Consider the following 17,669-nt stretch of genomic DNA (forward strand, 5'->3'; position numbering starts at 1 on the left):
ACTCTCTCTTCCTGTTTTTTTTTCTTTCCTTCCTTTTCCTCCCCTTTTCCACCTGTGACTCTCTCTTCCTCTTCCCCTCATTTCTCTCTCCAAGGCTCCCAGCCCACTGCACAGACACCAGAAGCATCTCTTCTCTCTCCTCCCTCTCCCTCCCCCATCTCTTCCTCCTTCCTCCTTCTCTTTCCCCTTCCCCGATCTCCCTCTCTCCCAGATCTCCTCTCCCTCCCCGATCTCTTCTCTCTCTCAGATCTCCTCTCTCTTCTCTCTCCTCCCTCCCAGATATCCTCTATCTTCTCTAAAAATGGAAAGAGGGTTGTTTAAAAAACAAAATTTTGCCGAAATTTTGCTAATCTCTCCCAAAAAGACACTAACCTTGCACGTTAGAAGTAAGCGAAATTTCACCCAAAATTTCGCCGAAATCATCGAAGTATTTCCGAAAAACTGATGGAGTTTGAATAAAATCTCCCCCTCCCCAAAAAACGAAATTTTCCTCCTTGATTAGAAGTAGGTCATGGCCAAAAAAAAAAAATTAAAGTAGGTCCAATTTTAGAGGGTCATTTACACTAAAATCATATAGGAATTTAGATTGGGTGCCGCTATTCGGACCCAATTTTTTTTATGAGCAGCCCCAACAATATAATCAAATATTCATTTCTAGTTTTATCCTAATATAAATTGACTATTAAGGACAAACATTTAATTTAAAATTTTTACTAATAATTAACTTAATTATATTGAGTGAACAAAGTTGACAAAACCAAAAATATTTATGATTTCTCCCTGGTCTCTACGCAGATATAGAGTTAAACTTTCATCTACAGAGTTCAATACCATCTGAGTATTAAGGGAAAAGAAACAACTTTAGAATCCCAGACACAAGAGGTAGAAAATCCCAACTTCATATATTAATATATTGTTGTCTTCTCGAATCTCCCTTGCAAAATCCAACTTAACCCAACAAAACCCACTTTTTTCTCAGCTTAATCATGTTCTTGTTCATAGTCTTTCCCATCATTATTAGCTCCACTTCGATAATCCCAATTCCCAAACACACTTAATTTTTGGTGTATTGGGTTTTTTTTTTTTTTTTTGGTTGGCTTTAGTTTCTTTATCTCTGGATTGTGGGATTGGATCAGATGTTAGCGTATCTGCCATCTTATACTTGCTAGCTGCATAGAAATATGAGAGTAGTGGTGATGAGGGGGGCGGCTGCAGGACTGATTTCCGGTGGTGATGTCGTTGTGGTTGGGAGGTGGTGGTGATGGTGTTGGGTTTTGGGCGTGTTTATTGGGTGTGTTAAGTAGAATTGTTGGCTGTGATGTTGAGTTTAATTGTTGGGTTTTAGTAAGGGTAGTTTAAGAAAACATGTTGGGTGTTCTAATAAGTTTTAACATCATTTAAAATGAAGGTGGGTGTAAAAATTATGTTGTACTACTAATAAAAAATTGAATTCGAATAGCGGCACTCATTTAGATTTGTACTTCAATTTAATTTTTTAGGCTAATGTTTAAAAAATAGACTTTTTTAAACATTTTGACTCATATTATCTCTTAAAATTATATGAATTAATTTTAAAAATTATAAAAGATAATATCCGTTATGACATTTTTAATTTTTACATTTTTTAATTAAAAGATTTAAGGTTTTATAATTTAAAATAATAAAAGATAATATCCGTTTAAATTATACAAATATAAAAAAAAATGCAATAACCTACAAAATGAAAAATAATCAAACAAGTAAGAAAAAAAGTATATATAGGTACATTTCAATTGTACTAATACCTGGGTTGGTATATATATATATATATATATATATTCGATCAGGTGTGCACCAAGTCACCAACGAACATGCACACCTAATTCGAACGTTCGGTTCTCACCGCCGATCGTTTGGTCATGCTGCTTCCTTTTCCAAGTTTTGAGGGTAAATCCTTATCTTTTTACCTCATCCCTTCGTCTAATTCTTTATTTTGGCCATCTTATTGTCTCTCATAAGAACAAAAGGACAACTAAATTTCACCAATACTAAATTTCACAGTTTCTTTGGAATCTGATTAAGAAAATCACCAATACTAAATTTCAGAGTGATAATATTATTTAAGATGTTCATTGATGTTTGAGTTCTTGGCATATATGCCAGAGAGCTAGAGAGTGAGTGAGTCAATAAGTGAGTGAGTGAGAGAGGGAGAGAAAGAGAGAGAGGTACCATTTCCTTGTGGATCACTGTTCTTAGAATCATTTTTCTCTGTATTCACAGGCTTAACATTTTCTGCTACGGATTTCATTCTTAACATTCTTAGAAAACCACTCTTTCATCTTACTATTTTGGGGTGTAAACTTTTCCACAGCCTAACCATTTTCTTTGGCTACAACATTTTTCATGCCCTCAAGTGCATCATCATCTACCACAAGCCCCTTTTCCCATGTCATCAAGCTGCATGTCTGAACTTCTTTCCAAGTTCTCACCTTTTGCTGACTTAAGGTTACATTTTGAAACAGTATCTTCCTCAGCAACAGAAGAAGTTGGAACACTGACCAGTGGAAATATAATATCTTCCTCAGCAATATATACTCCTCCTGCTGCAAGCTCCACCAGACCTATAGAATAAAAAAAGTTCATCAATAATTTTGAATCCCTCCACTTGAAACAAACAACCTAAAGTGAATTGATAACCGTATCTTTTGATAATACACTGACTAGTGATGATTTAAGACAAGACCAATTAATGTAGCCAAAAACCATACAAGTATATATATATCTTCTTGTGGACATGCATATACTAATGGGCAACAAAATTGTGTCCTAAAAATGACTCCTTCGACCACCCTTGACATAGAGTGGAATCAGTTGGAAGCATTCAACAGAAACAATTATGTTACTTTCATTATATTAAACAATGGTTAGCAAAAATATCATATCATACCAACAATGTACATAATTTGAGAATCAAAAGTATATATATACATAATCACTATAAATTAATTTCATTTTCACTGGAGTGATCACTTGTATGATCCAAAACAACCAACATATTAAAGACTTCCCTCGCTCCACCAATACTTTAATTTTTTTTTGTCCACTGCATATGTCTGAAATTAAAATAAGGAACAAGATGGATATATTGAAAGGAATACAATGTAATTAGTATCATGTGAACGAACTATTTGAAAATTGAAAATATATAATTGACAATTTTGTGCTGAACGTTGTTTCATATGATTGTATGGAATGAACTACGTACCTATTATTATGTTGCTAGTTGAATTGTTCTATAGTTATGCTCATAACTGTAACGACCCGACCCCAACTCTTATTTTTTTTAAAAAAATAAAAATTTAATCTATTGGGTTTTTGGTTGTGAATTTGGTTTCGTCGGGTAAGTGTTGAACCCACGAACTCGTAGACGTGAACTGTGTATTCATCGGAGTTTCAAATAAAGGGATAAGGACGTTTAAAGTATAGGGTATTTTAGACTTTTACTTTTGTAGGCTGTTTCTAGAAAGGCCCATTTAAAAAAAAAATTCAAATTTTTTTAAAAAACCTCATACCCTCTTTCTCTCCCTTCATTTCTTCCTTCTCTCCCCGCACTCTCTCTCTGTGTTTTCTCTTTCCTGCAACCACCTTTGCACACCAGTCAACACCACCATTCTCGCCGCTGACCACCACCCATCAACCCAAAGCCCCGAGCCCACTCTATCTCTTCGTCCTCATTCTTCTCTCTCTCTCTCTCTCTCTCTCTCTCTCTCTCTCTCTCTAGTGCAACCCACCCTGCGCGCACCATACGCTGACCAGCCACCACCACAACCAGCCAGCGTTGACCCACTCCGGCCACCTAGACTCGCCGGCGACCTCCCCCTTTGGCCGACCAGCTTAGCCCAACCTTCCTCCTCGCTGGGCAGCTCCCCTGCACACAGAATTCCAGCTGCAACCCACTTCTGTCTCGCCGGATTTCAACCACCTCTAGCCTCCATCCAAACTTACTTTAAGGTGACACTACCGAGGCGCGTGACGATCCGGTGGAGGATTGGAGCTAGATTTCTCACTGTGAGTGGACTTTGTTTTTAAAAGCATTTTATAAACTTTATGAATTTACTTATTTGATTATCTTGAGTTTTAATTGAGAATTAGTAAATCCGAGTGGATTTTTGGGTCTTCTAATAAGATTATAGAAATTTATTAATTTTATTAATCATGATATCTTGAATTGATTTGGGATTTGAGCAATGGCGATGGATCTCGGATTTCAAATGTGTTCACAAATAAGTTTTTTAAATCAAATATTTACATGTTGGTTTAGTGAGTTGTTGGGCTTTGGGGAAAGGAATTTAGTTTCTCATTTTTATATACAAGGTTCATTTAATATTTCGGTTTTGTCGAAAAGTAATATTTTGATTTATGTATATTGAATTTGATTCGAATTATGTATGTTGGCTTATGGATTTTAAGTTTCTTTTGGGAAGTACAATGATATTTATTTTCGGTGGAAAAATGATCTATGATTTGGTTGTGAAAAATGGTTTTCAAACCACCCGTTGCAGTACCCTCCAGGTTATCAGATTGGGTAGGTCTTTGGGACCCATCACGGCACACACATAGGCTTTGGGCCGTGTGTCGGGATGCTTAGCCATTTGGGGGCCGCTCTGCGTGTACGTATGATCAGGATTGCCTACACGTATATGGATTTTACTCCCCACGTGTGTATGGCTAGGATATTGTCTGCCTGTGCAATACAGGAATTCCGCACAGGTGTATGGCCAGGTTATTCGGGGTATAAGTATGGTGGTAATTAAATGGTTATCTTCAAAAGTTATTAAATATGAATTTAAGTGAGGAATTCTTTTGAATTTTATCAAGGTTGCTGTTACGATGCTTTTATGGTTCTTTTATTTTAGAAAGTTGTTATCTTGAGAAATTATATATTGTTTTATTTGATTTCTTAAGTTTAAATAAACTTTCTGGTTTTAAAACTGGGGGATTTCAAAGAGTGACCTGAGGTCTTAGAGCTAAACGTCGTTCTGAAGGATTTTCTCAACAGAAAGTTTACCTTTGTTTTTGTTTCCATAAATATGTCCACTCACTGAGTTCTTTCACCATTTCCATATTTTTTTTGTCTAAATTTTCCCCCCCAGGTAGTAGCTTTGGTGGTGGTTGAGTCAATCACGTCGAGGCATTAACGTCCATTTCCTTACTCGGACCCTGTAGGCGCCACTTTAATTTTTTTTAAAATTCCTTGTAACAGAATAGTGGCTCTGATAACCACACTTAAATTTTAAGGTGGTTTTCTTTGTAATTGTTGGGTCTGAGACCCTTTTTGGTTATGGTAGAGGCGGTTATTAAGTTTAGAAGTGTTCTTACAGGTTTTAAAAATTTTGGGTTAGTCCATTTTCAGGGGGGGTTCTGCCGAACTTTCGGTAGAATTTTCCTTGAATTTGGATCCCGCAGGACCCCTCCGAGTTTTAGGGTGAAATCTGGGGGCGGTCCTGTCAATAACACCATCTAAGCTTAAAAAACACAAACTCTGAAATCATGTTTGTTCCAGTATTTGATGTTTCTACGCCTTATCCATATTGATCCAAAAAACTTAGATTCTCGCACTATTTGAAAAGATAGGGCAGAAGGGAGAGTTAGATGGGTATTGATTTACTTAATAGCGGTAGGTAAGAAACAAAGATGAAAAAACCTATGAAAAATATGTATTTACTTTTTCGTGTAACGCTAAAAACAAATATAAGTTTTCTCAATTTCAACATTGAGTTGAAGTGGTTGTACGCTACTACAAGCAAGCATTGAAGAGTGCGCTTAAGGGAGCATGCATACAAGACAAAGCCCAAGAGGAAGTGGTGCATGGCTTTAAAGCCCATGGTGATGTTGCAAGTTTCCAAGGTTTGGAAGCTTCTAGGTGTCGCAAGTTGCAAGTAGGAGTGGGAATGGGTTGGTTTTGACCCTACAACTGACCCTTTACCAACCAGTTTTCATGGCCGATATGCAACCGACAATCGACCCATAAAGGTCGATCAGGTCGATTGTTCCAATCTGACTCAATATAGTCAGATCTGTTGGTGGTTGTGAAAATAGCTAAAGTCGGTTACTCGACAACCGACCCAACAACTGACTTTAAGAAGCTTGGTGGGCTGTGTGTGTGTTTAGGAAGCCTAATTAGGCAGCCCATCCCTAAGGCTAATTCACTTTGCCTTTCTCTCTCTCCGACTTCATCAAACATCTCTCATCTCTCATTTTCTCTCATCATCTCTCATCACTCATCATCTGCTTTCATCATCTCTCATCTCTCATCATTTGCTCTCGTCATCAAAGATGTTGTCGCGATGACTGAGTGGATATCCAAGTCCGAGTTGGCAGAACTCGTCGAGAAAGCACGGGCTGTTGAGGATAATCGGAGATGATGAGTGTTCTCGCGGCGAAGAGGTCTTTCGTGGCGGGGAATCACTGATCGCAGATCGCGGTGGGGAGGTCTATCTCATCCCTCTTAGTCTCTCATCTCTCAGTTCTCTTTGTTGCCGATCTGCAGGGAATTTGGCACTGAGTAATTGGTGTGGGTGTGAGGTTGTATTGGTATTTGGTAATTTATTATTGGTATTGGTATTGGTCTCTCATCTCTCAGTTCTTTTAGACTGGTTTGTATTGATTATTTCTGTATTGTATTTGGTAATTTATTAGGAATTTAGGAATATGCTTGGAAAAAGACAAAAGGTTGGTTTAAACCATTATCGACCCGACTTATACCGACTTTATCGGTTGCCCGACTCGCAACCAACCCACAATGGTCGGGTTGGTTGTTAGAAAATGGCCAAACTCGGTTGGATGGGTGGGTTGGTTGTTTGGCCGATATGGGCCTGACCTGACCCTTTACCAGCCCTAGTTGCAAGGCATGAGGTTTCCTAGTTGATCTAGTTTCCCTATTGAGCTATGCCGCAGATTTCATGGAAGATTCTACCTTTTGGTGCAAGGAAAGCCTAAAGTCCCACATCTGAAATTTAGCACAACTTCTCACCTCCTTACTCCTATAAATACAACTCACTCTCTCACAATTGAGCATTCCACTCCAAAGAGAGAGAGAGAGAGAGACACACACACACAAACACACACAAGGAGGAGGGAGGGAGCCCTAGCCTAGTCGCACCTCCTAAGCTTGCCGTAGCCTTTGTTTGGTTTCTCTAGTTCTTTTCTCTTGTTTTCTTTAGTTAGTTTGTTGTTTTCAACAATGGATTGGATGTTTATTTATTTAATGATAGTTTTTATTTTTATTCCATGAGTATGATTTAGTTGTTATTCTTGCAATGCTAGGAATTAGGATGATACGTTAATTGTGGTGACAAGAAAGACCTATGGGTCCATGTGATTTAATTTGATGCTTGCATATGATAAATTTCTATCATATATCTAGTTACGTGTCATACTAGTTGTCTGTGACTGATCACCTTAAAGATGTATGCATCTAGTGAATGTTATTGAAATTAAATAAGCTCACAAGGATGATAATTTTAAATAAGTAACAAGTGGATATCCTAAGAACATATTCATGATGATTAGACTTCATAGATGTTAATAGGTTACATGATTAGCTGGGTCTATGCTCTATGTGTTTATCATAATTCTCACAAAGCTTAATGACTCTTGCATGGTTAATAGTCCTAGGTAGGGTCGATAAGCTCTAGGGAACATGTATAGTTAACTAACTAGGGTAGGCCCGATAAGTTCTTGGTTATGAAAAAGAGGAATAATTGCTAAAAAGGGAATAATCAAAGCCTTTTGGAAGGTAAACTTTATCACATGTGTTTGAGTTGAATTACTTGCAACCATAGTAGTTGAATTATACATGATTAGGGTAGAATATGAAGCCCCAACGATGCATACTGCAAGAATATACAAGTGTGTGTGTGTGTGTGTGTGTGAGTTTGTGTTGTGTGTGATTCGACCCCAACAACACCCCCTATCCATGTGTGTGTGTTTGGTGATTCTAATTTGTAAGTTGAATTGGTTTTATTGGTATTTAATCCATTCGCTGTGAGATCGACCTTGTACTTTGCACCCTTTGCTATTATGCGATTTGTGCACTTGCGAGTAAACTTATAATTTAATTGTAATAATTAGTTCTCAGAAAACAACAACATATGTTAGAAGATGTCTAGACATATGAACATTTATAGGGGATTGAAAAAGAGTTTCCATGCCTTATTGTATGACAAAAGGATATATCAAATTATAATTGAATAAGTTTACCAATATTCTGGTTGTTCTGCCTAAGATGAATCTGAAGGTAGAAAGAAGCCATCATGGACAAGCATAGTTCCATTGATGAACAAAAGAAGGTACTTCTTTATTCCTTGTTCATGTATTGAATTTCATATATGCATGTGATCGTATCTTAGATTATGGTTTGATCAAAAAAAATTTAATTGTTAATTTCCGCTGCATTTTCTATAATATGTGATATTATGATCAATCCTATAGTTAATTTTCCAACACGCACAAAGCCAAATTAGTTAGGAAAACGCTTCTCAACCACCTTGCGAATAGAGACACCTGTACTACCCTTCCACAACTTCTTAAAAAAAAGATTTAAAGATGCATCCAAATTAAAATGATGTCTCATGACCAAGGAGTAAAATTTCAGTTTCGAGCAAATTTTCGATGGAAATTTTGACGGAAATTTTCGTGGAAATTTCGATTAAAATTTCGATTTCGACAAAATTAGATAAAAACGACGGAAATTGCGATCTAAATACGGAAATTTTGAATGAAACTTGACCATATGCTTATTTAACATATTATCTACTATATTGATAAAAAACATTGAAGAAACCAAATTATATAGTAGGTTTTATGTGATATAAGATGAATATAATGTGCGCTGGTAGTAAATACTGTTAAAAAAATGGGTCACTAATTAATAATTATATAAATAACACCTCAAATTTATTTATATTACAATTTTAAATCATGAATTAAATAAGTATTCAATATCACATAGAGTTCCTAGCAAGTTCAAAATTTTCGCTGTCTTCAGTATCATCATGTCCAGAGTAGGTGAATTGCGAAGAATAATCACCCCAAGATACATCTCCAGCATAACTTTGCATATAATTCCCAACATGCCAACCGTATGGATCAGGAGGTGGGATTTGTGGTGGGATTTGCCCATAGCCATACTCATTTGAAGAGCTACTGCCAGATTCACCTAAGTAAAAGGGATATGGTGGGTATACTATTGGAGGGTTTTGCCCATAATTGTAATTATCATCTGCTACCCCCATAGAACCAAAAATGGTGGATAACGAATCCTCTTCTTCTGGTATCATACCCACATTACCTCTTTTCCTACGATTGTAGTCCTTTCCAATGGCACCAATTCCCCATCCTGCACGCCTACTCCCATGATCCTCATCTTGTGTTGCATGGGTGTAGTTTTCTTCGCCAGTAAATCGAATGATATCGTATTAATCATCTCCAGTGTTATCTTCATTTCTACCACCACCACCACCACCACCACCACCACCACCTTCACCACCACCACTATTTCCACTGTTGGTAGGTGTGTCTGATCCTGTGTCAGAGTTGCCTGATCGAGAAGGATTAGTGGGAACATTTTCGTTGCGATTTATTGGACCTCGCATAAGTTCCTCAAAACTCTCAGTAGGGCCCACCTCCTCATTAAGAACTCTTTCCACATTGATACCTTCTTGGCGTGCTTGGGCTGCAACATCAGGATCTGGATTGCCTGCGTCATCATCTAGATGGATGGGCCTGATCCACTGATAAAGCTGGTTTTCCTCTGCATCATCATCCCCTATACAATTTTCAAACATATCCAGCGGATCATAGTTGTCGACGCGATCTTCCTCAGCTTGTTTGTCTCGAATTGCAAGCTTCATATTATAGTAGCAAGAGACCATCTTCTCTAACCTACTATATGAAAACCTGTTTCTTTGCTTGGTGTGTATGAGAGCGAAAGTGCTCCAGTTTCTTTCACAAGCGGATGATGACGCCGTTTGTGAAAGAACTTTGATGGCTAATTTTCTTACAGTAGGCGCATCAGTCCCATACATGATCCACCATTCACCTGAATTGTACAAAATTATGAGTTTAAGTTCAACCATTCAATTGATCCAACTAATAAAAGTACGATGTATACTCACTAGGAGACATTTTTGATCTAGCAGCAATTGCAGCTCGCTCTCCGAACATTCTCTTCGCATCTTTGAAATAAGTTAGCTAGATACAATCATACAAATCATACAATATCCATCAAAATATAAAACTTAAGACAATTAAATTTTTTAAAGTGTTATGACAAGTTATTTTCACAAAGTAAACTAAAGTGTTATGGCAAGTTATTTTCACCTCATTTCCAAATTGGGCAACTTCTGTTGAATAAGGATCCAATGTTTTATATACATTGTGCACAGCCTGAATAAGTTCACCATCATTTGCCACGCCTTCTTTATATTGGTAGCGAGGATTTAAATAGTGGGCTGCATCAAGTAAATATTGAAATACATATTTAGTAACAATAATTTAAAGTAAGATAACTTAGATCAATGAAAAAACATGTGGAACTAAATTTAAATTAAACATATTTAGGTTACCTGCTGCATGCAAATCGTGTTGTAATGTTTTAAACCATCGATCATCGATGATTTTTACCACCCACCGTGCACCGTGTTTAAGTAATAATTCTTCCTTTACACGACGCATCAACTCATAAACGGATCCCATAGTAGGATACACCTCTGTATCGACAACACGTAAAACTAGGTATAGAGGTTCTAACAAACCGCAAATCTTAAGCACATGTTGCCAAAATGAGTGATCAAGTACTATGGATTCCACCTGTTGTCCTGCTTCTCCTCGACGAAGTTGCTATTGCCCCAATCAGTACAAGTGAACAATTGCTTCAACCCAATCATCTTTCGATACAAACTATCCAATGCAAGATAGTGGGTAGCAAATCGGGTGGGACCAGGACGAATAATATCTCCACCACAAATCTCACGCATCTTTGCCAACAACCAATTATGGTTGTAAATAAAATTTGTGATCTTTCGAGCCTTTTTTATCACCTTAGCAACTGACTGGTTCTTCCCAATCTCTTCGAACATGAGATCAATGCAATGTGCCGCACACGACGTCCAGTACACATTATATTTTTTCATTAACTTCTTCCCTGCGGCGACATAAGCGGAACCATTGTCAGTGACAACTTGAACAACATTGTCCGGTCCAACCTCCTCCATTACATCCTTCAGTAGCCCATATACATATATCTTGCATCCTTTATGCAATTTGAAGAATCAACGGACTTAAGGAATATAGTCTTACCTCTTGAGTATGCCATGAAGTTTATAATAGACAACTTGGTTGGACTTGTCCAACCATCGGACATGATTGTGCAACCATAAGTTGCCCAATCCTTCTTCAAGTTGTTGACATACTCTTGCATTTTATTAAATTCCTTTTCCAAATATACATTCCGTATCTGATAGGGTGATGGAGGTTCCACTCCTTCTCCTGCCTGCTGACATCCTATCACCAAGTTTTTGAAATGATGAGATGCTGCTTTTGAAGAAGGAACATTTTCGTAGATGAAGAATTTGGCTATCAAGCCCTGCATCTTCTCTTTGATTGACCCTTCAGAAAAGAGATTTTTAGCACTCTTTTGGCGTGCTTTAGATGACTTGTAGAGGCTTGGTGCTACTGGGGGTGTTGGTTGTGATTCCCTCATGCTTGATCCTCTTCTCAACTCTGAACCACTACTAGACCCAGAACCTTGTCTCCTATTCGGGACTTTATGTAGGTGTTCCCTATCCCATTGTGCTGCTTTGGATTGTCGAATTGCAGCTCGAAAATTTCTTCGCTCTTCAGGCCCCATATCATCATTATAATCATCATCATCGTCGTCGTCACTGTCACTCAAGTTTATATGACCTTCTCCACGAAGTTCTACTTGAATCTCTTCTATTTGTTGTGCTTTCTTGTTCCTTTGTTGTTGTTTATATCCCAAGGTGTTTGCAATGTGTTCTTTCACCTCTGGTGGGACACTAGTGCAACGTTTCACATTGCTTCCAGGATCCATACCTGCATGGTGGTATTTCAGTCTTGTCACTCCACCACCCTTCATTACAAGGCCACAATATTTGCATATTGAACCTTGTTTACTAGCCGGATTTGGAAGTGCATGCTCCCAAGCTGAATCACGTGCTCTTCCTCCACTGTCCATATTAGTACCTAATAACAAAAGACATACACGATCACAAATTCACAATCATCATAATAACAATCAAATATGCAAAATAACAATCAAATTTGCAAAATCACAATCAAATATACAGAAATACACAATCACAATCAAATATGAAAAATCACAATCAAATATACATTAATAACTGTGAAACCAAAAAATGGGTAGATCAGTACATGTTGATAGGAAATTTTTGGAAAAACAAAATATACAAAACAACTCTATTATTTTATTAATCTTCATCCATCTTTTAGATAAAACAAATTATCCATACAACTCTATATAAAACAAATCATCCATTTCTTAGATAAGATTAATTGCCTCCTCAACCTTGTTATAGAACAAGAAGCAACAATCCCGGCCATAGCAAAATAAAATAAAATAAATAAATTTGTTTCTATAAGAATTAAGAAGTGGCTGTATAATCATTATATTACCAAACAAGTGATAAAAAAGGTGATAAAATCAGTATAATTCATTAATTAGCAGAATATTATGAATTCTAGCCTTTCTAATTCATTAATCGGTATAATTCCGTACAGAGAAAGCAGCTAATTAGTGAAGCCATATATGAGACCTCCAAAAGCAAAGACATTATATACTACTGAATTGTCCCATCTCTAGAACACCCAAGACTAATAGAAGATAGACCATCTCAAGCTAATAAAACTTTTCTTTTCTATGATGTATGATGTATATCAAGTTTTTATTTGAATTGAGAATTGTATTATGTATATATCCGCTATAAATGAATGTTTAGTCTGACATTTGGGTCTAGACATACAGAATACAAGTGATCATGCACTACTTTTTTTTTGCAGATGCAATTTTTGTCACCGAAATCATTTGTTTAAAACTACTTACAAAGTTACAAGTTACAAACTTGGCTAGTCTGTGGCAGTAAAGTAGAAAAAAAATAGTGGCTGGGTATGATGTTTGTTTTTTCATATATACATCAGCCTTACTGTATAGGGGAGTCACGCATATACACTGATACACATATACATCAGTTTTCATAAATCCATTATCCATCTGTTTTTTTGGAAAATTAAAAGTTAAAACTTACAAACTTGCAGGGGTCTCGCCGGCAGGGAGTCACGCCGGAGAAGGAGGCAAGGCGGAGATCGCAGGCGGAAGAGAGAGAGAGAGTCACGCCGGAGGAGGCAAGAGGCTGCTGTCGCAGGCGGAGATCGCAGAGTGAAAAGAGAGAGAGAGAGAGAGAGAGAGGCATGCCGGAGAAGGAGGCAAGGGGAGAGAAAGCTTTTGCGCAGGGAAGACAGAGAAGACAGAGAAGAAAGTGAGATCTGAGTGTGTGGATGAAAAAGAGAGAAAAGTCCGAGTGATGAGGTACGGCCCCAATACAGCCAAATTTCTAATTTTCACAGCGAAATTTCGACGAAATTTCACATAAATGCAAATGAAGGGGATCGAAATTTCGTCCGAAATTTTGGCGAAATTTCAAAAATTTCGCCGAAATATTACCGAAATTTCGTGGTTATGTGATAAAATTTCGGGATCCCAAAAAAACGAAAATTTCAGCGAAATTTTTGAAATTTCACTCCTTGCTTATGACTACCGTAACAACCAAACACAAATGAAAATCCAACCCCCTTCTCCGCATATCCACAACAACCTCCTTCTCTGTCAAAACTAACCCTAAACTTTCGTTCAATCACATCCATAGAGAACACAATTAACCACACCCTAATTGACAAAAGCAAGAACAAGATTATGCCGACAAAATAAATAACGCAATTGCCCAAGATCCTAGCCCAAACCCAAAGACGACACACAAAGTAAACCTCTCAAGACAAAAGTTAAGACATACCAACTAGAGCGAAAACCCTAGACCCCACTCTCTAGAGAGACCGTGCACTACTATTTTTTTGCCATTTAGGCAAGCATTGTTTTTTTGATAGGTTATTTACCCATATCTGACAGAACCGGCCCCGAATTCCACCCTGAAACCCGGAGGGGTCTTGTGGGATCCAAAATCAAGGAAAATCCTACCGAAAATTCGGCAGAACCTCCCTTGAAAATGGACTAACCCAGAAATTTCAAAACCTGTTAAAACACTTCTAAGATATCAACCACCTCTACCACAACCAAAAATAAAATCTCAGGCCCACAACAAGTAATACAACTCTAATCAGAGCACATCTAATCGACTATACAATCATATCTCATTTTAATAATTTCAAGGGAAGACGATGACCCTATTATACCAATAAGTTGGAGATGTGAAACTCGAATGCCTCGACGTGGTACGGTCTGACCTCGATAATCACTACTACCTGGGGGAACGTCAAAAACAAAATGTGAGAAAACTCTCAGTGAGTGGACAAAATAAAGAAACAAAACATTAAGTGATTCATCATTTCAAATTCCTTTAAAATCAAATCTTCACTAAGACCTCACGTCACTCTTTGAAATCCCCCAGTTTTAAAACAATTTCACAAGTTTATTTCAAAATCTCCTTGTAAACCACGATCATGCTTAGAGTATGAGAAAAACATATGAACATGAAACTATTTCAAATCCTCAGAATGCCCAATGCATAAGAAACTCATAGAATAATAAAATCTAAAGTTGAAAATCAATCTTTGGAAATAACAAGTTCTCAAACTGAAATCGATACTGTCAATTTATAAATAAATAAATAATTTAAGCTAAAAACTTTCTTCTCAAACCACTCTCAATATACTGAAAACCAATAAAACTGCTCAACTGAAACCGTCTTACTTAAAACCTTTGCTGCCATAAACTTATCACTTAAAATACTTAACAAACTGAAAACACACCCCAATCAGTTACCCATAGAATCTGTCATACACGCGCAGAGCCAAGAATCTGTCATACGCATGCAGAGCTATAAATTCTGTCTTACGTGCACGCAGAGCCACCCCTAAAGGGTCAAGCATCACGACACACGGCCCAAAGCCTATGTGTGTGCCGCAATGGGTCCCAAAGACCTATCTAATCTGATAACCTGGAAGGGTACTGAAAAGGTGGTTTGAAAATCAACAACAACTTGACAAACAACATAGCTTTTACTTAGAATGTCAACTTCCCAAACCATTTTCGAAACTTTTCAAAATAAAATAATGAATCGATATAAATCTCAATTCCATCTTTCTCACAATAGGTTCAAAATAAAATGAGTTATAAACATAATAAAAAGAGTGGTAATAAATATTAAGAACCCCTCGCTCAAATTCAAGAAAATTTAACATATAAAAATTTATGCTAAAACGATCACTTGTGTATGATTTTAAAAGCCAAACGCTTCAAATCAAATCCCCAATTAAAATCCACATCATAGAATAATTAAAATGATACGATCTTCATAACTCATTAAGAATTAATCCAACTCAAAGATTCTTATTTCTCAAACACTAACTCAAAAACAAGTATAAATTAAATTATAAACTTTCATAAACATTTTCAAAATTTAAAAGTTAGTCCACTCACAGTGAGAATCCTAACTTCGATCCTCTTCTGGGTTGTCTCGAGCCACAATCGTCTCGCCTATAGAATAAAATGATAAAACCATAGATTAGTCTCGGTTCTACGACATTTAAAGGGTGTGTGTGTGTGTGTGGAGCCTAACGTCCCGCCCAACTCTTGCTCAATAAAAAGGTTAGAAACTCATTCTCTTTAAACCCATAATACCATACTTATGTCCTTCTCTTAACGTTAATTACACAAAGTGATCCAACCATAAATCCAAAATTAATTATGTATAGCCAAACCCCAAAACCACAATTATTCTAGAGCTTGTTCGGTCTCGGAAGGGTACCCAAACACCGTGCAATACCTCCACCCTATATAAACCGACAACTAACTAAAATTAGACGCTTAAACGCTGGTAAAAACTAGAATTGGTAACTGAACGGTTGTATTCGCAACTATCACTGTCCAACTTGGCAGCTCCGAAGGCAATATTCACCAAAGCTGAGAATTTTCTTAAAACTTCTTATTAGGGTCGGCACGTAGAAGTTTCTATAAGTGAAAATTGTCCATAATAACCCCCAAAACACCACCAAATCCAGAAATTTCCATCAAACCTGAAATGGGTTCCAAACCCATGAACCCAACTCCCCCAAGAACTCGAAAATCCTCCAAATTACTTTTAAATTTCCGATTCTAACATCTGAAAGTTTAATTTAGGTGATCTATTCACTCAATTAACTTGATTAAATTCACTTTCAGTGATCGGACCCCAATTTTTATTTTATATGATCATTCAGGAACTAGTCAAACAGACACAACTCTGACGATGCAGTAACTAAAATTTGAAACTCCAGATTTACTTGTAAAATCAAACCAACTTCCGTAAATACCACAAGTCAGAACACACCAAGGAATTGAGTGACACCCTATGCACTCAAAGGATCCATCAATGTAGGCATCCCAGTGCTATCAACAACTAAAGTGGTGTGTGGACAGATTTAACAAACTTTCATTTAGCATTCATGATCTAAGTTAACATGCTAAAGTGAAGTGTGTGATCTTGTGAAGTTATTTTCGAATTAATAATCAGCAACACATAGGAAACAAATCACAAATAAGCCACACGATTGTTCACCCAGAAAACCACTAACGGTTAAAAACTGGGGGTCTTTCCAGCTGACCAAGCAATCCATTAAAGAAGAAGTTCAATACAAAGGGAGCATACAGCACACAAGCTCAATCATTAAGTCCTAGACTAAGTGGCAGCTTTCTTACCCCTTTGTGCAACTTCCATAAGCAAGGCAATCGGTCATTCATGAAGAAGGCAGCTCCAACTCTAAGCTCATCAACCCATGGCACCAATTCACACCAAGCTCAGTAGATTCATCAATGTATGAACATGATATGCCAATGTTGGATTCTTAAAGAGAAGATCAACCTTCTCAAGCTAGAGGCATGAAAAGGTTGATACTGAATCCTTCAACTAAAATCTAAAATGAATGTGTTTGAAAAATATATAAAAAGATTTAAACACTCAAGCCCATTCAGAATTTTAGATGAAACAAACAAGTTCAGAAAATCATTTTGATTTTTAAGAATTAAATGAACATTTTCTGACTTGATAAAAATGAGCACTCACCCTGAAAATACCCAGGCATAAAACCACGAAAATACCCACTAAAAATGCTCATAGACCCACACCAAAAAGTCTGAACCGAATATCTCTTATACCCGTACACACACACACACACCATTTCCATGTTTGCCCGAGCCACGTGGAAGCCAATCAATGGCTGTCCACAAGAGACGAATAAGGGGCATATTCCTTTTGTCCTAGAGGGGTATCCTAGAAAAACAAATATTGCTTTATTTTGCAAAAATCAGAAATGGAGAAGATGATGAATAGTGCTGATGTGTGTGTAAGTGTGTGGCGTGAATGACTAAGATGCAATCAGAT

The 17,669-nt window shown here is 37.2% G+C and overlaps 2 protein-coding genes across 2 annotated transcripts; both read right to left on the bottom strand.

The window, feature by feature from the left end:
- Positions 1-8,984: 8,984 nt before the first annotated feature.
- On the bottom strand, positions 8,985-10,206 carry LOC147280242 (uncharacterized). Its single transcript, XM_086252158.1, has 3 exons — positions 10,158-10,206; positions 9,491-10,081; positions 8,985-9,430 (listed from the first exon to the last, which is right to left on the bottom strand). Exons 1-3 carry the CDS (start codon positions 10,204-10,206, stop codon positions 8,985-8,987), a joined length of 1,086 nt encoding a protein of 361 aa, XP_086108284.1.
- Positions 10,207-10,838: 632 nt separating this feature from the next.
- LOC147280243 (uncharacterized) lies at positions 10,839-12,238 on the bottom strand. Its single transcript, XM_086252159.1, has 2 exons — positions 11,341-12,238; positions 10,839-11,293 (listed from the first exon to the last, which is right to left on the bottom strand). Exons 1-2 carry the CDS (start codon positions 12,236-12,238, stop codon positions 10,839-10,841), a joined length of 1,353 nt encoding a protein of 450 aa, XP_086108285.1.
- Between the last annotated feature and the right edge of the window lie 5,431 nt (positions 12,239-17,669).

The sequence above is a fragment of the Dryas octopetala genome, chromosome 7 (genome assembly GCF_963921425.1).
Source record: "Dryas octopetala chromosome 7, drDryOcto1.1, whole genome shotgun sequence".
Taxonomy (NCBI): domain Eukaryota; kingdom Viridiplantae; phylum Streptophyta; class Magnoliopsida; order Rosales; family Rosaceae; genus Dryas; species Dryas octopetala.